We start from the raw sequence: 21,433 nt of genomic DNA on the forward strand, positions 1-21,433 counted from the left end.
CACTTCCGCTTCACCACGTAAGGAGTACCTGTGGATCGGTACTGAATTAGAAATAGGACATTGATGGGCCAGTGAGAGGGCTCAGTGGGTAAAGGTGCTTGCTGCCAATTCTGAGGACCTGAGTTTGATCCGTTCATATCCATATGAAAGGAGAGAACTGACTCCCAAAAATTATCTTTTGAACTTCGCATGCATACTGTGGGATCTGTGCCTCCCCATCACACACACACACACACACACAAAGAGGGGAGAGGGAGGTGAGAAGAGAGTGAGAATAGGCAGAAGTAATAAAGTATTCTAAAAATAGGACATTAATGACAAAATTTTCAGACAGCCAGAGACTTCAACTCTCTCTCTTGTTGCAGGTCATATTTGCAAGACAATTCCTTTGTGGATAAAGAAGGGAATGTGTTCTATTCTTTGTGTTAAAATTAAAACTTGGGGCCAGTTAAATTCGACAGTTTAGTAGAGCAGCCGTCAGACAGAAGCCATCCCATGAACTGTGTCCTGCAGTGTGGAGATGTCATCATGGACAGACTCCAAAGTGAAGGAGCGACCCCTTGTCTGGCCACAGCACTGCGTGGGCCATACTTGAGCATGGGCTGACCGTTTGGCGGCCCATGATTGGCCCGAGACTCGGCGTCTGTTCCAGGAATGTCTTCCTATGCTAGGCCTCTAGTTAATTTGCAACTAACTAAGTTGGGTTGTAGTTTGTTGTGTAGTTTACTCAAGGAACTTAATTTGGCCCAGTCTTCTTTCATAAGTCAGGCATTATGCTGTGGTAGAAAAAAAATTGGTGGTAGAAATGCCTGGATTTGAAATCTGGTCCTTACTAGCTTCATTACCTTAACATATCCTTCATATCTATAAACCTCAGTTTTCTCATATTTTTATGTATATGATTGTTTTGCTTGCATTATGTCTTTGTGCCATATGTATGCAGTGCCCACAGAGGCCAGAAGAGGGCATTTTGGGACTGGAGTTACAGAGGTTGTGAGTCCCCATGTAGATGCTAGTAACTGAACCCAGGTCCTCTGGAAGAGCAGCCAGTGCTTTTAACCACTGAGCTACCCCTCTGTCCCCAGTCCCGCCTTTCATCTTTTGGAGGACAGTAACCCCATGTGTAAGGATTTGATGAAATGGTCTCTGTGGAACTCCCAGCCCCAAATTGCTCACACCACAGGCTAGCTATAGGCTTTGTGGGACTAATGGTGGGCCAGCCCCCTCCTGGTTCTCCTCCAAGAAGCCCTGCAGCCTGGAGGAGCCCTGCAGGCTCAGGCCTACATCGATGTGGTACCTTTCTCGACAGGATCCGTGTGGGCTGCCACAAGCTCATTAACCACCACATCTTCACCAACCTTATCCTGGTCTTCATCATGCTGAGCAGTGCCGCCCTTGCAGCCGAGGATCCCATCCGCAGCCATTCATTCCGGAACACTGTAAGCCTCTGAGAGAGGAGATGTGGGTGGGACTGCCCTGGGGGTCAGCTCCAGCCTGGTTATGTCAGGGGCCATCCTGGATGGGGCCCAAGCATGGGAGCCTGGGGCTAGGGCTTCTCAGTAGGTGTGCCAAGGGCTTGCTTTCTCTGGACAAAGCTGGCGGAGATGCTGACTTACTTAGAAGCCTCTGCCGTACTGCCAGTGTCTTCAGGGACCTCTTTGCTCCTTTTTCCTTACACTGGGGTTTCTCTTTCCCCATCAGAGGCATGGTGATGACTCCTTAGAGGTTTAGGTCTAAGGGGAGAAGGTGAACTTGAGTCCCAGCATGCCATAGGTCAGAGACCTCTGCCCTCAGGCTAGTGAAAAGAATTCCTTCTCTCGTGGAAATTACATGAGTTGCTCAGCTACTCTGCTGGTGAGAAGCATGGGTCAGGAGAAGATGGGGGCAAGTTGAAAGGGCAACAGGTGAGGGTTAAATTTTCAATTCTTTACCCAGTGTTGTAGCTTACAGATGGGGCCATGGTACATCCACGTTAGAGCATACCTGTTTCTAAATTAGTGTTTGCTTCAGGCTCTCTTTCTTTACTGGTTTATATAACTCAGCCCTGAAGAAACTCCAGAGACATATTCAGATAACTATGAGCCTGTCTAGTAACCACCAAGGCGCTGCCCAGGAGAGGCAGCGGGAGCTCAAGGCTGTCACAGCTGCCTGTCTCCTCTGCACATCAGCTCAAGAGAGATTTTGGGATTAAGACACACTGACCCATCAGTGCCCCTGGCTTTGCCTTGATAATCACACCCTCATACTGTAGCTCCCTGTTTCAAGTTCCTGTCAGGAGACAATGACTAGGACTTTCCCCTGAGGCTCAGGAGGAGTCCGTGTCAAGACAAAGGCACCGAGTCCGCCTCAGTCCACCCTGACAGACACGGCTTTGATTTAGAGATTCTGAAGGCTAGCTTCATTGCGCATTCCAATGGACGGAGCACCCCTCTGTTGTGGAGTTCCATCAGGAAAATGAAGCATGAGGCAGAAAATGTGTTTGGAGACAAATCATGTTATCACAGGTCAGGAGCCAGTCCAGGCTAAGTGTCCACGAGGAATGATTTATGTTTCTTCTTATCATAGTCTTTTCCCCATGCATCTGTTGACTTGTTTTCCTATCTTCTTAGACAGGTGTATGTGTGTGTGTGTGTGTGTGTGTGTGTGTGTGTGTGTACACGCGCGCGCACTGCAGTGTTTCATTTGAACAGTGGCTTAGTTTTTAGCGGCAAGGGAAAGAGAGGCTGCGTGAAGAAAGTCCTTCAGCCTAAGACCTTAGATTCGCCCTGGGTGTCACAGAAGTGTGACGGCCGGGTTCTTTCAGTAACGGAGGAGGGAATGAGGAAAAGGTGGTTGGGACCTGATAATCAGGACACAGAAGTCCTCTAGCGATGTCTCGGAGCCCAGAAATGGACTCTCCGACTTCTGTAGAAAATGGGAAGAGGCAGTGTGTGCTGCAGTGGTGGCTCCAACAGAGGAGACATAATGAGAAGAATAAACCTAAATGGTCTCTCCAGTCCTCCCAACACTGATATCTTCAGTTCTTAAAGCTGTAGATGGACTGGCAAGATAGAGCAGCAGGTGAAGGCACTGGCCACCATGCCTGTCCACCTGAGCCAAGTCCCTGGGACTCACAGTCAAAGGAGAAAAGTGATAGCTAAAAGTTGTCCTCTGACCTCCATGGGTGGGTAGATGGATGGATGGATGGATGGATGGATGGATGGATGATGGATATAGACAGATAGACAGACATGCAATAAAGCCATTTCCGTCAGATCAGCACACAGTACAGTCTTGTGTACTGGCAGCCTTGGCTGTCATCTTTCTATTTGAGAGTCCTAGTGTCAGCAGCACACCGAGTAACTCTGTTGGAGCAGTCAGACTTCACTTGACCTGCCTCTGAACCCTGAAGGATCAGGAGCTCAGAAGACTCATAGATACTAGGTGGGATTCAGGGATGCTGGTAGAGTAGCCTATACCAAACATTGAAACTCAAGGTCAGTCTATTCTTTCCATGGGCCCAGAAAGGCAAGGACCAGTCTTGGGAGAAAACAGCGTTGGGTATGGAATGTGGCAGGAGGAAGGCACTGAATACAAACCCTTCCTCACAAACTCAACCATTCTGGCGTATGAGGGTGGGGTGGGCAGATCACATGATAACTAAATCGTCCTGGGCACACAGGGACACATGAAACTTTTTGACTCGATTTTATGCCATTAGTATCTTGTTATTTATATTTTGAATTTTTAAAATGTTAGCCTTTATGGTGCAGGGAACGGATCCCAGGCTTCTCTCTCGGGTAGCAAGAGCATCTGGCACTAGGCTGCACCCTCAGCCGCACCAGCCTTTCTCCACTAATCTGGAGCACAGCTAGATGGAAGCCTCTTTCACTCAGCCACATTCACAGCTCACAGACAGGTGTAGGATTCTCAATTACCAGGGGCTGCGAGCACTAGTAGTTCACCCAGAGGGAAGGCTATGAACACAGGACTTTGAGAAACCGGCCCCTGTGGGCCAGGATAGGAGAAGCCAGTCGGCCTGAGCAGGTAAAGGAAGTGAGGCCCCAACATTCCCTGGTGGTCACAAAGAGGAGCCCTGAATGGGTGAGGTGGGCCCTCCTGAGGATGGTCCTACCTGGGAGAAGGGTCTCTGGCCACAAGTGGGGGGTTCTGCCCATGGGCAGTGATCTGCTACAGCTTACTGGGGTGCCTTGTTCTGATTGCCACGTGTTGTGCCTTGCAGATTCTGGGTTACTTTGACTATGCTTTCACAGCCATCTTTACGGTTGAAATCCTGTTAAAGGTAACACATTTCCCTTGACCCCCTCTGCTAATGCAGCCACCGCAGTAACGGTCGGATTCTTCGCTTCCCTTCCAGGTGCTAGGCTATGCAGACTATGTCTTCACTGGTACTTTTGCATTTGAGATCATTTTGAAGGTAACGGGCCAGGCAGCTGTGTGATGCGGCCCGCTCCTGTGGAAGGCACAGGAGAGATGCGTGAAGTGCTTTCAACTTTTTTTTGCTCTTCTGTGGTGAAGCTCAACTTTTTTTTAACTACAGAATATTTTTCCTGTGACCATACCAATGTGTTTTTGCAGTTTTTCTTTTAGCTTTGAGTGCATGCAGGAGCTACTTTGGCTTCTCATTTCTAGTTGGAATTATATTTTTGTTCCTTTAAAAAAAAGTCCTCTGAAATTTGTTCACTACTAATGGACATAGGACTCTGTGTGAGCTTCCCTTTCCCCTTCCTGACATCAGGTAAGAGGAAACGCACTCATGCTATGGCAGGAGCCACCCTCTCCTTGCTCCTGGGACTGCAGTGTGGTCCCTGTGTTCTTGAATAGGAGCACACTATTTGCTTGCAACAGGTCTTGCAAGATAAGTTGGGTCTACTTGTGTGGAGATGTCCTGTATCTGTTGCAGTGGGATGGGCTTACATCTGCACAAACCAGCGGTGTATCTGAATGTACTGCCCATGCATGCCCTAACAGGTGACATCATCGTGTGTCCTCTGTCCCGACTGTGAGCACTCCAGGGGGAAATTCCTTCCTAGATGATCAGAGGTCTGGAGGCACAGCTAAGAGCCTCCAGGAGTTGGGCTTTCTGATTCGATTGTTACAGCCAACTCCTCGTGGGAAGAAGCTGAGAAATGAAGCATTTTTAACATAGTTATCTTTAAAGTATTTGGAAGTTTCTGTGTGTGCACCTTTAAAAAAAATGTACTTTATGTTGGGCGACTGGGGATGCGGGCTCCTCACAAAATCTTCTGCTGAGGAAACCTCTATTAAGGTGGGCAGGGAGCATCCCCTGTGTCACTGATGATGAGTTCAGAACCACCCACCCAAATATGTTCAGTTCTGTTTCAAATTCTAGAGAACTTGGAGTTTTCTTACCTGAAGGTAAGCCAGTATTTTCAGGTTTAGTCCTCCTTTCATCATGGCAGAGCAGTGGCCAAGGCTCACAGCCCTGCGGTAAGGTCTGTAGTGCAAAGAACACAGGACCCCACCCCAGGTCCTTGTTTTTGCCTTTTGCTGCCTCTCCCTTAAGCTGAACGAGGTTCTGTTTACCATCTGCCTTTCTGAGTTGTCAGATGAGCACTCAGTCATGGGCTTTGGGCCAGATAAAATCCTGGTTAACACTGTATCTTCCCATGATGGAGAACTTGCCCTTTGAGGTCTTCCTGTTGCCAGCAGAAACCACACCAGAGCACCCACTCTGGTTGTTCACTGCTTAATGTGCAAACGAACCTGGCACTTAGTTGTAGCATCATCCAGCCACCTCCTTGCTACACCTGATATTACCGAGTCTCTCGTCTTGGGAGAGACGAGGGACTGGAAAATCATTACAACTGGAACAACTAAGTTAAGGGGAAAAGGACCCCAGGAGCGCAGGAGCCCGGTGCTGCCTCCAGCTCCCGCTGAGGGGGTTTAATGAAGACAATATGTGCTCCATGACCTTAGAGAGGCTAGGCCAGCCCTGGATAGGTAAGCTCAGTTTGGCATTCTCATAGCCACATGCAGTCTGTCCTAGGCAGGCTCTTTGCACGTGCCAGAGCTGTATTCTTACTTGAATTCTCTCACTGGACGGCTACCCCTTTCCATTCTTTGGTAACCTACTTTGAAGTAGGTCTCACAGTCACTCAGTCCTGTTGTGTTTGTCTTCCTTGTGGGCAGTCATTAACAGAGTTGTGCTCCTGTCAAGATTTTGTGAAGAGCCCAGGTTTTTTTTTGTTTAATGGTTTTGGACCCTGGAGGGGAGGAGGAAGAAGTAAATGGTGCATGATTCTGTTTACAGATGACCACTTTCGGAGCTTTTTTACATAAAGGGGCTTTCTGCAGGAACTACTTCAATCTGCTGGACATGCTGGTTGTTGGAGTGTCTCTGGTGTCATTTGGGATTCAGTAAGTATTCAGAAGGAATTGAACCTAATTCATTCAAGCTGGGTGCCGTCTGATGACTCCAGCCAGGATGGCTTACCTTGCCCCGCGTCAGAAAGCGCTGGGGACATTCCTGCTTTCCTACTTCTGTCTCCTTCTGTGTCTGTTTGTCTTGTACCTACTGCTAGGTTGAGTTTATTGTTTCTGTGAAACTGGCTTGCATCAGCAGATGAAAAACACCTCGACTAGGAGAGAGCCAACTGGGTTCTCCTCAGGCCTGGTCCGAAACTCGGGAGTCTCCTCTCTGGGTGGCAGTTTTCTTTCAGTGCAAGAAGAACTTGGCCTTGGCGAGCTCTTGGGACCCCTTCCACTTCCTGTGTTTGCAGGATACATAGCTGCGATAACCTTTGGGGGCAGCTAAGAGTTTCTGGTGGGGCTGAGCACTGCCTTTTTACCCTATGCAGTCCCGGGGGCCATCAACCGTGGTTGCAGCTTCTGCGACCTCACTTAAGCATCCTGCTGGCCTATGAGCAATCTCTGCTCTGGCCCTGCTTGCTAGTACCCCAGTGTGAGCACACATGCACATAATAAGTCCCATAGCTAAAGGGAACTGGAGAGGACTATGAGCAAGGCACAGTGAAAGCTCTGATCTAGACCACTCTGTGGGAAGAAGGACGGTTTATTTGAGCATCAATGGCTGGGCTGCCTCTGGGGTGGGGCAGAGAACAGTGACTGGAAGGAAGAGCCAGCCTTGTCAGTTTTCTGAGAATAGGTAGTGGCAGGAGAAGGGGTGTCGGCCAGAACGGCCTGAGAATTAGCCGGTGGGGCTTGGTCTGCTGCAGGCTGTTTGGGTTAACCAGGAACCCTCTGCACGAGGTAGTTGACCATTGGGGCAGATAAAGGAAGTAATGGCTTTTCTTGGCAAATAGAAACCCAACTTTTGAGGAATGCTAAGTTTAGGTTATGTTTCCCAAGTTAACCTAAGTTTAGTTAACTTAAGTTTCCTTCTGCTTAGCTGGTCAGCGTACAGCGTGAGCTGAGCCCAGGCTGTCAGTGAGGACATTGTCAGCAGCACTGCTATTTTGAGGTCCACTTTGGCCCTAACAAGAACCAAGGATTCCGGCCTAGAATGGTCATCCTTGTCGCTGCAGCTGCTGCCTGGGGAAGAAGTTCTCGATTCATTTCCCAGCTGAACCTTCGATCTAATCCTTTCACAGTTCTCACCAACACTCAAGCTGTCCCTGCTCTTCCCAGCTTTTCCTCTTGCACACTTCCTCCCTAGCCGGTGCTGCAGCCACACCCAACTGATTAACTCAAACAGCCCGCAACAGATCAAAGCCCTCATGCTCTCAGGCTGTCTGGGCCTCACCACTACCTGTTGTTCCTCTCATGCCAACTCTCAGGCTGTCTGGGCCTCACCACTACCTGTTGTTCCTCTCATGCCAACTCTCAGGCTGTCTGGGCCTCACCACTACCTGTTCCCCTCACACTAACTCTCAGGTTATCTGGGCCTCACCATGACCTGTTCCCCTCATACTAACTCTCAGACTATCTGGGCCTCACCACGACGTGTTCCCCTCATGCTAACTCTCAGGCTGTCTGGGTCTCACTACTACCTGCTCCCCTCATGCTAACTCTCAAGCTGTCTGGGCCTCACCACTACCTGTTGTTCCCCTCATGCTAACAGGCTGTCTGGGCCTCACCACTCACTACCTGTTGTTCCCCTCATGTTAACAGGCTGTCTGGGCCTCACCACGACCTGTTCCCATACAACTGATGAGGCTCTTCCTGCCACCTGATGCAACCTCACTGTGAGGCCTTCCCAGCTGCCCCTAAGGTCATGCCCTCCTTCCCTTTTTTGGAGGAGAACATCGTTTACCCCCGACCCTGGGATTTGCACTGCTTAGTGGGTGCTGCCCATCTCTCCTACCAGATTTAATGCCCTAGCATAGGTCCCCAAACTTAAACACTGAAATCTAAATGTCAGGAGACTAGTGTTTACATCAAAATAATGAGGTCAGTTCCTAAATGCCTCTGTGAAGACAAGCTGTGTGCCTGATGTGGGGCCACTGTCAGGGCCCCTGAGCTCCCTCAGGAGCAGGAGGCAGGAGGCCTGCTTGGTGGCAGAAAGGAGCAGGACTGACTGAAGTCCTGAAGAGAGACCAGCTCAACTCCACATGGTTATGTAATGTCATTAAAGAGATGGCCACATGATGTCACTGATGTCCAGGCTCCCATCCTGCCCTGCGACGTGCTGTTTGCTTTCTTACCTTTACCTCTGTCCTCCCTCAGATCCAGCGCCATCTCCGTTGTGAAGATTCTCAGGGTCCTGAGGGTCTTGAGGCCCCTCAGAGCAATCAACAGAGCAAAAGGACTTAAGGTATTAACCCCTCTCTTGAGTGAGGCTAGCGTGGGTTGGGGATGCCTACAGTTACTAACTGTTCTAGTCTGGAGATGATGAGCTGAGGCTCAAAAGTGGGGCCTTTCCACCAAAAAAGCTGCCTCTGCCTAGTGCTGTCATTGTGAAAACAAAATCTGGCTCAGCAGGTAGGAGCACTTGCTGCTCAAGCACTAGGACCTGAGTTCAGATCCCCAGATCTATTAAAAAGCCATGCATACTCTCACACTCTTGTAACCCCAGTGCTGCGTGTGCAGTGGCTGAGACAGCAAGGGGCTTCCTGGTGGCTGTCGTAGCTCTGAGTTCCATGAAAGACCCTGTCTCAAGAAGGTAAAGTGGAGGCTGATACAGCAGGACATGCTCTGTCCTTTTCTACTGTCTTCCATGAACAGGCATGCACATGGGGACATGGATCCACATACAACCACACAGCAAAATTACTTTCATTTTATTAATGGGAGATATTGGTCATTGCAATTACAATAATTGTTACTCCTTTATCAATAGCATCTCTCCATGTTTATTTTAAGTTGTACATCATTCTCCTATGGGTTATACAGTAGGCTAAAGGGTTGACGCCTCTGTGAGGTCTTTCGGGGATAGGCGTCTTGTGTACCTACGTGCAGGTATGTGTTTCTTTCAGTTAAACCAACTTCTTTGGAGGAAACCCAAGAAAAGGCACATAAAAAGTGTGCTTGGACCAGGCATTGACTCAGTGGGTTAAGGCACCAAGCCTGATGACTGAGTTCAGTTCCTGGAACTGAACAAGGAGAGAACCAGCTCATACCTGTTGTCTTCCACATACACACATGCATGTACATACATATAATAACTAAATGTAATAAAAATTTAATAAAAATAAAAGCACACATTGTATTGACAATACTCATCAGTGGGCAGCCAGGAACAGTTAGATACTCATATCGGGAGGCACCCAGGCGTAGAAGCCGCCTGGCGTTGACTTATGACTAAAACAGGAAGGAGGGGTAGCAGCCTTCCGTACTCTCTTTGTTCTCTCTCCCTAGCACGTTGTCCAGTGTGTCTTTGTGGCCATCAGAACCATCGGCAACATCATGATTGTCACCACCTTGCTCCAGTTCATGTTTGCATGCATTGGGGTCCAGTTGTTCAAGGTAGGGGGACCCTTCACCTGGGGCTGGGATTGGTTTCTATAAGAAGAGCCCTCCATTGACTCTCCGTCTGCTTTGTATTTAGGGGAAATTCTACCGCTGCACAGACGAGGCCAAAAGTAACCCAGAAGAATGCAGGTGGGTATCCCGAGGGCAGGCTGGGGAAGCCGGAGGAAGGAATAGAGTCACTCACGTTAGCACTTCAGGGGTTTGGGTCCGGGAACGAGAGGCCTGCCTACTCTGCTCATGCCTGCCAGGATGGTGATCTTTTACTTTGTTTCTGTTCCCGAGTCCTGGCGCAATTCAAGTGACGTGAAATTACAGTGTAGTCACGTTTGAGAGCCAGCACCTCTCTTAAGGTTTAAAACATTTTTATCACCCCAAAAAATGAGTAGATGGCTCTAGCTGTTCAGTATAGATCTTATAAACTGGGGGAAGAAATCCTGAAATAGCAGTGACCAGGGGTCACCAGTGTCTTCCCTGCTATCCGAGTGGACTTTGGATGGTGTTCTCCCAAGCCAGACTTGCAGCTCGGTTCCCAGTGTTCAGGAGTGGGCTACCCTGTTCTACAAGCTTGGAAGACGTCTTTGCTCCTATTCCTGTTGCCCATATTTTGGACATATTTCTGTTCACAATGGCCAGCATTGGAGAAACAGCAAGAAATGTTCACATGTTATACTCTAAGATGTTCAGTAAATACAGAATATTCTCAGTCCATGCATACACTGCCCAGAGCTTAAGACTACAGAAAATCTGTGTCCCTGTATGCATTGGCTCGGGTTTCCTTGAACAATTGATGTGACCATGGGACATCAGATATAATTTTCCTATGACAACATATGGCTCCAGAGATGCTGTTGGCCTGGACTGAGGGATGCAGAGCACCGCCCCCTCACCAAGCTGATCAATGCAGCCATTGTGTCCTGTTGTGGGCCCCTCCCCCAGCTGCCTGTCGCTGTGAAGTAACAGCAGTAGGCTTTACCTTGTGGCTTCCTCCCACAAGCACAGTTCTGTAAGAAGTGGTGTGTGACATTGATTACAGAATTCTTTTGGAAAGAAGATTGAAGATATCAATGGTATGAGAGGGATGAGATTTGTTGAAACTAAAATGTGTATAAGTGTATACATTGGCTTGCTTCTCAATACTTTGTGGCCAAAGTATTGGTTCAAGTACAGTATTTCTAGACTCTCTTATGTGAGAAGCATTGACTGTTGGGTCATGTCTGACTGCTAACAGGGGCACCCTGGATCTCCAGCCACTCCTGCCCCAGAGAGTGCACTTTCCCCTAGTTGTTACCGGCGAGTTACCTGAAGTATAGAGCAGACTAAACGTGGAGGGGCAAAGGAGAAACTCCATCTGGGCTGTGCTCGGGTGTGTGGCCTGGCTGAGGCTGCATACAATGTTCTGACCCAATGCTGTCATATGTGAAGCTAAGGCCACTCCAACTCCTTTCTTCTCTAGGGGGCTTTTCATTCTTTATAAGGATGGGGATGTCGACAGTCCCGTGGTCCGTGAGAGGATCTGGCAGAACAGTGATTTCAATTTTGATAATGTCCTTTCGGCCATGATGGCACTCTTCACTGTCTCGACTTTCGAGGGCTGGCCTGCGTAAGTACAAAGGATATCCAGTCTCCACATGAGGCCCCTGCCTGCTCCTTGGGCACTCTGGGCTGTCATCTTTCCAAAAGAGGGGTTCTACTTTTGCTCTTCACCGCTAGCAAGCTTACCCGTGACTAGCTTTGGGCAACCATGCATCATTTCTTGCTCATCGTGGCTCCTCCATCTGAACAGGCAGGTGTTAAACGTCTGCATCTTACTTCTGGCTTCAGTCGCGAAGGCCTGGGGCAGCATCTCTGGGTGTGGTTAAGGAAGTCCTGAGAGGCATTTGCTGTATAAACTGCTGTTGGCAAGTGCCCTTCTGGTGTTCTTCGAGAGTATCTGACAGCATCCAAACTGTCATTCTCTCACTCATTGTGATCCATATTTAACACTAAGGTGTGCCAGGCATGGAGCAGACCACCATGCCGTTTCTTTCATGAGGGTGCTTAAAACACTCATTCTTAAATTATGCCTTAATATCAACTCCATGCAACATACTGCATTGGGCAACGTGGAGGAAATCACATGACCATGGCACTGTTCCTCCCTCAGAGCCTAGAGTTAATAGAAATGTCACATAATCATGCCTAGTATAGAATAGGGTCCAGATGAATGGCTGGGGTCTGGACTAGTTAATATACCAGAACATAAAGAAGGAAGACAATAAAAGGCAGAGGGGGTCTCTGGCACTCTGTTGGCTCCCTTCAGATGTACCATGCACACAGGAGCTTCAGGAGGAGAGTGCCCAGGCTGGTCCCTGCTGGTTGCCAGGACTCTAGGGTGACTGTGACTGACATTCTCAGAAGCTTCAGCTTCAGTGGACAGCTGAGTAGCACTCGCTTACTTGCTGATCTAGGAGAAAAGGTGTAGAGTAAGAGCCAGGCACTGTGGTGATGCCAGGTTTGGGACACTGTGCCCTCGTGAACTATTGGGGCAGCTGATGGGATGTGATCTAGCCTGGGGCTTGGAGCTACAAGTACCTGAGCCCAGCTGGGGACTCTGTGCCTGAGAACTATGACTGTGGCACTTGGCTGCTTCTTGGCCATTGATAGGAAGGGGATAGCAGTAACATCTGCCCTTCTAGAAAGAGGTAGAGATAAAAAGAGAGGGCCGGGAAGTGCACATGGGGCAGGGTTGAGAAGGACTGACTGCATTAGAGTAGGTTGGCTGAAGTTGGGGAGGTTTATGGTAATGTCCTTCTTAAGAGTTCTGTCTGATATTTGAATGCCCCTTAACTTGAGAAATCCTGTTTGGGTACTGGGTGTCTGTCAGTGCACACGTAATTATCAGTGCCTTCCATATGGCGGTGTGATGTTCTTTTTCTCTTATCTGTTAATAGAAGGCTGCATTGTTGACTGTAAAATCTGTTTGATTTTTCAGTTCTCCAGATAGTCTCTGAACGATGATATCTGGGTAACCCCTCACCTAAATACTAGCTATCTGGGCCCAAGGCTTAAGATGGCCCCATGACCAGGCTGTGTTCAGAGGCTTTGGTGTCCCATCCCCCACGACTGTGCAGAGGAATTCTGGGAGCCTCTTGTGGGGCAGTGGGCTGGGCTTCTTGGACTGTGGGGTCGGCAGGTTCTCACCCAGTTTTCCTATTCTCCAGGTTGCTGTATAAAGCTATTGACTCAAATGGAGAGAATGTTGGTCCCGTCTACAACTACCGTGTGGAGATCTCCATCTTCTTCATCATCTACATCATCATTGTTGCCTTCTTCATGATGAACATCTTCGTGGGCTTTGTCATCGTCACCTTCCAGGAGCAGGGAGAGAAGGAGTATAAGAACTGTGAGCTCGACAAAAATCAGGTTAAAGTCACACGCTGTTCGTGTTTCTGCCCCTCAAGCAAGAGCAGAACACCTCCTCGTTCGGTGGCGTTTGCTACACAGAGGAGAGGGTTCGCCCCAGCTCAGGTCCCGTTCAGACCACACCCGCAGTCATGTTGAGTCTCTGCAGAGTTAGTCACCAGACACAGAAGAGAGTGTGACTGGGGAAACCAATCCCCAAGCTTGTGGTGAGGAGGCAGAGAGGACTGAAGCCACAGCCCACGGCCGTGACTGACCAGTGATGGTATAGTATTGCCACTCTCACATGGCACTGTGACCCTGAGCCAGAAGCCACTCAGACTCACACAGTCCCCACAGAGAGGCTCTTTGGTATCTGCTGGCTGAGACTTTCTCCACCTTTGTGCTGTTGTGGGCTGATTCTTCTCACCTGTGTTTCCAGGGCACAGCTGTAGAGCAAGGAGCAGTGGCCTCCGCCCACCCAAAGCACTGGCATCCTCTTCTTCCAATAGGGAGCCAGAATATTCCCAGAGGTCTTCTGGGGACCACAGTTGTCTTCGGTCAAAATATGCTGTCATTCAGTAGGAAGTGTGAGGACCGTGGCTTTGCTGGCGTTGTCGTCTCCTCCCCGTCTTGGCTGACGTGGTAGAAGTAGGAGCCTTGACTCTGGCTGCGTGGTAAAGCAAGGAACCCAGGAGCCTGCGCTCCGGCCCTGCTCTGCCTGCACCTGCTCAGTGACGTTAGGCTCATCTCTGCTCCTGTAGAGATTATTTATGAAGCCATGAAGGAGTTACCCCACACATGTTCTTTTGAACCATTAGCATATGAGTTTGCAAGTCTGTTCCGAGGGTTTTCCTCTGTCTTCTGTCTTTTATGGTGACTTGGTGAGCAAGAATGATCTGGCAGTGCAGGCTTCCTGCAAGGGTGGCCATGGTATATGAGGTATCCCTGCCGAGGTGGCAGCTGTAACCACGTGTAAGGGCATGCTGTCTTGTTTTGTGGAAGAACTTTGCCGTGTCACAGTGTCCTTGTAACCCCTACCAGTGATAAACTGGGAGAATTTGGCTCATTTCTTTGCTTACCCATGGAAGATGGGTGAAGACGAGGCTAGGTAAGCCATGCAGAGCGGAGGTTACATGTATGTGCAACCTAAAGTCCCATATAGGCTTCACTCTGGTGTCCCTAGTCAGAGTAATACTAATTCCAAACAGAGAACTTGTCTGAAGCCTGTTGTGTCTGGAATGAAGCTGAAGGTGAGGGGTAGGGCAGTGGAGGAAGGGGTGGAGGGAAGGGTGGAGGCAGGAGCAAGCCGGGAGGTCAACTGGAGGATCCCTCTCAGCTTGCTCCAAAAAGGAACTAGTGTCTGTCCCAGAGCAAGTAAAAGACCAGTGGGTGTTTAGAGCCAACCTTAGATTACTCTAACCATTCTCTGGAGATGCTGAGGTGAGCATGGTAAGTTCCCACCCCATTAAGACTAGACAGGCATCTTCTATGGATCTGGTAGAGGATCTGGAGAGCATCCCGCCTCAGGAAGTAAACTCAGCCTCTGGGCTTCTGGAAGATTCCATGCCTGTCATTAACTGACTTCCTCTTGTGGGGGACAACACAGGCAGACTTTGCATCACCACCTGCTGGCCAGGAAAGACCCTGACAAGGCTTGGTCCAAGCCCTCCACCCCGACCTCTAGTCAGAGACGCTGCAGAGCTCAGGAGAAGCTGTGTCTGCAAATCTGAGCCAGCACAGTGGCTGCTCCACCTGCTTCCGAAGTTACCACAAGGCAAAGTCTAGATCCTCCCAGAGACTCGCTGTTGTTTGTGGTCATTTCCTTGAGGGCCAGAGTGAGCTCTTTAGGCTGATGACCACTGTATGCTCCTTCCCTGGAAGCTCTGAAACCCCCATGTTTGTCCTTTTCTACCTTTGCAGCGTCAGTGTGTTGAATATGCCTTGAAAGCACGCCCTTTAAGGAGATACATCCCCAAAAATCCCTACCAGTACAAGTTCTGGTATGTGGTGAACTCCTCGCCCTTCGAATACATGATGTTCGTCCTCATAATGCTCAACACGCTCTGCCTGGCCATGCAGGTAAAAATGGAGGCCACTGCGGGGACCAAGTCTCGGTGTGCCACGCAGCCCTGTACCCCAGATCCCAAGGGTAGCATCACCACCTCCCTTGAGAAGGGGGTTGACTCTAGTGTGGTCAGAGTTTCATTCTTCCGGACTGTTCTCGTGGTAGACTCATGAGGTCACTTTTATGTTTGGGTCTATCTGGGTGACGGAGTTGTGGGTAGTGCTTCCGTGGAGCCTGTGTGTGGCGATCAGTGTGGATCGTGAGACCCAAGAGTGACTGAGTACCAAAGCCCTGATGCCACAGCTTCTGTCCTGGTTTCTGTCCTTACCAGCTGGTGGCACTGAGAATCTCACCTCAGGCCATGGCATGAGTGATGTGGGAAGTCTTCTACGCCCACCTCAGGCCAAAAGATTCTGCTGAATTAGTCAAGTCTGGCGCCTTGAAATTAGTGTTAGGTTTTTTAAAGTGAATTTCACATGTATGAGTGTTTTGCTGCCATGTATGTATGTGCACCATGCTTGTGCCTGGTACCTAAAGAAGTCAGAAGAGGGGGTTGAATCCCCTGAAACTGGAGCTATGGATGATTGTGAGCATCATGTGGGTGCTGGGAACTGAGCCCAGGCCCTCTGTAAGACCAAGTGCCTTTAACCTTTGAGCCACTCTCCAGCCCCTTCGCCCCATGTCTGACACTTTGGTCTGCACCTGTCACAGCGGCTTTCAGTGTAGAAAGGAAAACCCAAGTTACATTTCTGTCTTCGGGGGCTCCCAGTGTGATAGTGCAAGATTTTGTAGTTTTTTTTTTAATATTGACCTGAATTACAGTAATTTCTTGCTGACCCTGACCAAGTCACATTGCAGAACAGTGTTGACAGTGAATCTTCAACAGTGCTGTCTGATAGATAGGACACTGGATCAGGGGGCACGAACCAAGCTCTACAACCAGATTCTGCCCAGGCCTAAAGAACTTAAGCAAACCAAACTCTTGGTTCTTTGCAGAAGACAGGTCTATAGTCAAACACACATTTTCACACACGTTCTTAAAGTTAAAAATGATAAGATCTGATGTTGATCTAGGGGAAGGCGTAAAGCCCGGGTAATACCACCTTTAATAAGACATAAACCTAAATAGTATATGATTTATCACTAATCCAATTCTACCTTTATCCATAGACATTTCGGTGGTATCTATAGTGTGTTAGTCAAGGACCTGAGCGTCATTCCCAACAGAGAAAGGGTGACTCCCCCTTACCTTGAACTGAAAGAATGGGCATGTTATTGCCTCCATCGTCCAGTCACCCTCACCGTGTTGTGGACACCCACCCTGTGTTTTGTGGACGTTCACCATATGCCCTTGCAGTATGGGGTTGAATTGCCCGGAGAAGATGCTATACTGGAGGGTGGGAAGTGCCCCCAGGATGCAGATGGCAGGGGACCTACTTGGCAAGGACGTAAGGTCCCGAAATGCTGACAGCTCTGCCTTCATCCACAGCACTACGAGCAGTCCAAGATGTTCAACGATGCCATGGACATTCTGAACATGGTCTTCACGGGGGTGTTCACTGTTGAGATGGTTCTGAAAGTCATCGCGTTTAAGCCCAAGGTAAATTGCTGAATCCGCTTTGCAGAGGTTGTTGTTGAATTACCCCAGAGAAGGACCTGCTTCCTTTTACCCTTGTGCTGCCAAATTACGCTAAACTGCTCTGGTGACTAAGTGGGTGACCACCTGAGAACATTAAAATCTGATCAGGACATCTTATACACATGGGAAAATAAATGTGCAGAAACAAAACCTTTTGAAAACAATTCTGAGAAAAAGAGAGGAGAGAACTGGGAATTTGTAGGCTGATTATCACTGAAAACCCTGGTTTTTCTGTTTTTGACTAGCATGTCGTGCTGGCTTAGGAGAATGTAGCCCATTATCTGAGCACTGGGGGAGTGTCCGATAGTCATCAGAAAGACTCTGACCCTGATTTCACTCCGAGATTGCTAGCACGAAGGCAGTTTTTATTTGTTGCTGACCTCCAGCTTCCTTTTTACCTTCTATGGAAAGCTCCGCTACCTCTCATTGCTACAGCATCTCTGTTTATTGGAGTTAGAAAAGTCCTCTTGTTTATGAGAAATGAGCGTGAACTGTGTTACACCACACTGAAGGAGTGACTCCATTGTGCCTCCTTTCGGGGGGAGTCAGTTCAGTCCCACAAAGCCCAGAAGCTGTGGCATCACAAGCCATGTAGCTCAGCATCAAAGGTCACAATTGTGAAACACCTGAAATCCATCCTCAGCCCATCACAAGTTCCTTCACTGCCCCACGCCCCTCTCTCCTCCTCTGTTCTATCAGGAGACTCATAGTCCAGTTGTTGGAGGCTATTGTGGACAGTAAGCGTTTATTACATTCAGCGTTTCAAGGGTGCCTGGCATGTAGCCCCATGCTGGAGACTGCTCATGCCCCCACTACACCATTGCCACCATCCCCAAGCAACAATGTTCCTTCCCTCTAAAGGCTTAGACTGAAGAGCTGAGCTGAGCTGCCATGGGGGGCGGGGTTCTCCTTCCTAGCATAGACCCTGACTCTCAGAAGAGAGATTGACAAAGCCTGGTGCCTAGGTGTTTGTACTCTGTCTAGAGGCATCCGATAACTACAGTATAGCTTCAAAAAGGGTTGGGTTTGTGTACTCTACAGTTATACAGAATTTGAATTCTAGCCTGTTCCTTTCTTCAATTTGAAGTAATTCTTAGGTAATCTTTAATCGGATCATTGTGGACCAAAAAGAAAGGACATTTGTAAGTGATTAATTGGGGTGATTGCAGTGGGGTCAAATTTGGCACCTTACGCATGGCGCGATGTTACGTACTGTGACTTGTCCATACCTACCTACATAAACATTCCCTCCTTTTCCAAGTTCATCAGAACCTCCTCGGGGACTTTGGTTTGCTTCTCTTTTGCCTATACTTCTTTGAACAATATTTGTCTGAACTGATGGGAAAGGTTGCAGAGTCAGAACATGGGAAGTTCTTGAGAAATGTGCATGGAACAATCCCATGGGACATTTCCCAGCAACTCTGTGCCATGGCTTCCTGTGCCCGGTGATTGAGCTCTACAGTTGGAGAACACGCACACCCCACAGCATGTGAGCGTGTGAGAGTGTATGTTTACTTGTGTGCATACATGTGTGCCTATGTGTATTTGGGAGTGTGCGTCTGAGCACATACCCTCTAAGGCTAGTGCATCAGTGGCTTGTAGAACATTGCTTGGCCCAGTGAGTCTCCAAGCCTGGGAGAAGTGTCTAGTATCATGTGGACAGATAGGAAACACTCTTATGCTACAGAAGCTAATTTGCAGCCAGTGCTTGTAGATCAGAGCATTTAAATGGGCGAGTTCTACCAGAAGGTGCACTGCTTTGTAGTTTTGCCCAGCAAGACATTTTTCATGGCCCCAGATGACCTCAAATTGTGATCCAGAGAATCTTGTCGACAGCTGCAGCATCCTTGCTCTTGAAGAGCAGTGTTGCTGTGATGGTTTCTATTAATTTGTGCCAGACAATGGGAATGGATCCACCAAGACACAGGGCTCCCCCTGAAGTCCCACCTGGCCTTTAAAACCCATCCTTTTCATTGGTGCTCACGAGGCAAGCCCAGTGAGAGTGTTCTCTTTCCAAGCACTTGGTGAGGGTCCCTCTGTCCTAGCTGGTCAGGTCAACAGCTACCTCCACACACTTACACACTGTAGGACCCAACCCTTGAGATGGTGCTGACACACCCAGGGTAGGCTTTCCCCCTTCAGTTAACTCTGCTAAGAAAATTACTCACAGGCTTGCCAGCATAGCCAATCCAGTTAATTCCTCATTGAGATTCTCTTCTCAGGCCAGTCTAGATTATGTCCAACTGACAATTTAAGGCTATCTAGTGATCTAGAGAGCAAGTTCCAGGACAGCCAGGGCTATGCAAGGAAACCCTGTCCCGAGAAAAACAAAACCTAACCAACTAGCACAATAACTTAAGTGCCAGAGACAGAACTATTTCTGACTAATAAAAGCTATTACACGTGGCTGTCTGACTTGTTCTTTGCAGGAGGAAGAGCTGAAGAAAGGATGGAAGGGAGGGAGGGAGGGAGGGAGGGAGGGAGCGAGGGAGGGAGGAAGGGAGGGAGGGAGGAAGGGAGGGAGGGAGGGAGGGAGGGAAAATTTGATTGCTGGCTTCTCCTGAGAAGCCCTGGCTTCAGAAATCAGTTATAGAAGAGTGTGTCACTCCTTCAGCTGGGAGAGTAGGTGGGGATGGGCCCTGTGTGAGGAACCATGGTGTCTCCAGTGTAGGAAGGGTGGAGGAGCTGAGTCATGCTGCCAAGGCAGTGATTTCATGAACTAGGAGGCTGCTAAACAGGGAAGCAGTGTGTGGGAGGAAAGGGAGGGCTGGCATTTCTGCCTCCCCTGGACTATTGGAGCCACCTGGCCAGAGCCTGGGTACCAAGTCACTCACACCATGTTGTAGGTGAGGGGTGTCAACCTTCAGTCTGCAACGTAGGGATTTGGGCCCGGCACCATTTTGAAACTGTGGAAGATTCTCTTAGTCTGTCAGATTTATAAAAGATTCCCTGAGTGCTGGCCCTTATATTGATGATTCAGAGGGATTTTATCCACCACAGTGTACCAGAAAAGACTTCATGAAGAATATCTTATACCCAGACTGGACTGGCCCAGAGTGGGAACGCTGACCATTGTGAAAACAATAGGGCTGCTGAGCACGTGAGGTAGAGCAGACAGCTGCGGGCAGATCCATCAGGCAAGATGAGAACAGTGGAGCATGTGATCCAGGGCCAGTCAGGAAGTGAGGGAATGGGGCTCAGTCTTTGGTGCTCTGTGAGTGCTTGTAGTCTGAGCGTTGGGTTGAGGAATGCATTCCACCCGGCAGGCCATTCAGTGAGGAAAAAGGAAGGGCCTGCCCATCCCCAGAGTCTGCAGTGATGTTGCCAGGTGAAGAACTTGCAACAATATAAATAATTTAAGAGGACTCTGATGTTGGAGGCCCCATGTGACCAGGCTGCTGTCAGGGGACTACCTTGAGAAGGAAACAGGCTGTCTTGTGTCCTGGGGCCAGCCCCTTATCCTGCCTCTAGCCTCACATCACAAGTCCATCCTCACAGGAACTGTCTTCTCCCTGTTTGGCCAGCTGAGAATCCTGTGTTCATGAGAAGCAAGCTAAGGAAGTGTGAGCTGTACTTTGAAGCAAATAGGCCTGTTGAATTTCCTGCCGGACAATTCCATTTGTCGGTTCCTTGAGCTTCTGAGAGAACTGTTTGAGCACCAGCCAGTAAGGGGCAAGTGCAAGAGACACCATGGCTGTAAATGAGAGACCAAGAGTCAATCGGAAGTGACTAAGGTTGAGTCTGGGGAGTCATTGTCAAGAGTAACAAAGGGAAACAGTGAATGACTTCCTGTTGATGGATGGTGGTGCTGTTATAGGAAACAGAAAGCCACCCCACTCCAGTTGTTAGGAGGCAGCATGTCCTCCTTTTCCACAGTGCCACAGAAGGCCGAGCCTCTGTAGAGGCTTCTGCTGCTAGCCTTGCCTTTGGCCTTTGATCGCAGGCTTCTGGACCTTGACACTTCAAAATACCTCCTGCTCTGGTTTTCTTAATTCATCTGTAAATGTACCCACTGTACACATACTGAACCCCTCTTTGTAGAATTCATACCTGAATTTTTATCCTTAAAACATACTCCCCCTTTTCAAGCTAGAAGGTGGCTTATAGACAAATCTTGACAGTATAGCCCCGGTAACTAGGAGCTTCCAGCTCTGTTCAGAATGCAACCACCACGTCCAGTGTGGTTTTCTAGGGGGTGTCGGGAGTCAACAGGCACCAGTTAATCATGAAGTGTGAAGATCCTCGAAGGCATAAACCACACAGAATTACATCTAAATTCATAAGTCATGGGTACATTAGAACTGATACAAGATACTAGAACCTGAAAATTGGGAGCCAGGAAACACTAGGGTACGAGTTTGTGGAGAAAAACATGAATGTGTCTCAGACCTGTACAGAACAGAGACAAGGCTCTGGGGGCTGACAGGGTTGGTGGAGGTGACAGCAGATGAAGC

At 48.9% G+C, this 21,433-nt stretch overlaps 1 protein-coding gene across 16 annotated transcripts in view; it reads left to right on the top strand.

Annotated features, from left to right (window-relative positions):
- The window catches only part of Cacna1d (calcium voltage-gated channel subunit alpha1 D), a 309,902-nt gene that overhangs the window by 240,630 nt on the left and 47,839 nt on the right, over positions 1–21,433 (top strand). For all 16 annotated transcript variants that reach the window (XR_005975392.1, XR_005975393.1, XM_041662363.1 and 13 more), the window contains 10 exons: positions 1,310–1,439; positions 4,223–4,282; positions 6,275–6,381; positions 8,650–8,737; positions 9,781–9,888; positions 9,971–10,023; positions 11,348–11,494; positions 13,095–13,296; positions 15,196–15,354; positions 16,830–16,940. Coding sequence is in view for 14 of the 16 variants with exons in the window: in XM_041662363.1 (XP_041518297.1) it covers positions 1,310–1,439; positions 4,223–4,282; positions 6,275–6,381; positions 8,650–8,737; positions 9,781–9,888; positions 9,971–10,023; positions 11,348–11,494; positions 13,095–13,296; positions 15,196–15,354; positions 16,830–16,940 (1,165 nt within the window). In the remaining 2 variants the exon portion in view is untranslated. The remainder of the gene's footprint in view (positions 1–1,309; positions 1,440–4,222; positions 4,283–6,274; positions 6,382–8,649; positions 8,738–9,780; positions 9,889–9,970; positions 10,024–11,347; positions 11,495–13,094; positions 13,297–15,195; positions 15,355–16,829; positions 16,941–21,433) is intronic.

This window comes from Microtus oregoni, unplaced genomic scaffold, assembly GCF_018167655.1.
Source record: "Microtus oregoni isolate MIOR12 unplaced genomic scaffold, Mior012 000013F_ref0000133, whole genome shotgun sequence".
In the NCBI taxonomy this organism is placed as follows: Eukaryota; Metazoa; Chordata; class Mammalia; order Rodentia; family Cricetidae; genus Microtus; species Microtus oregoni.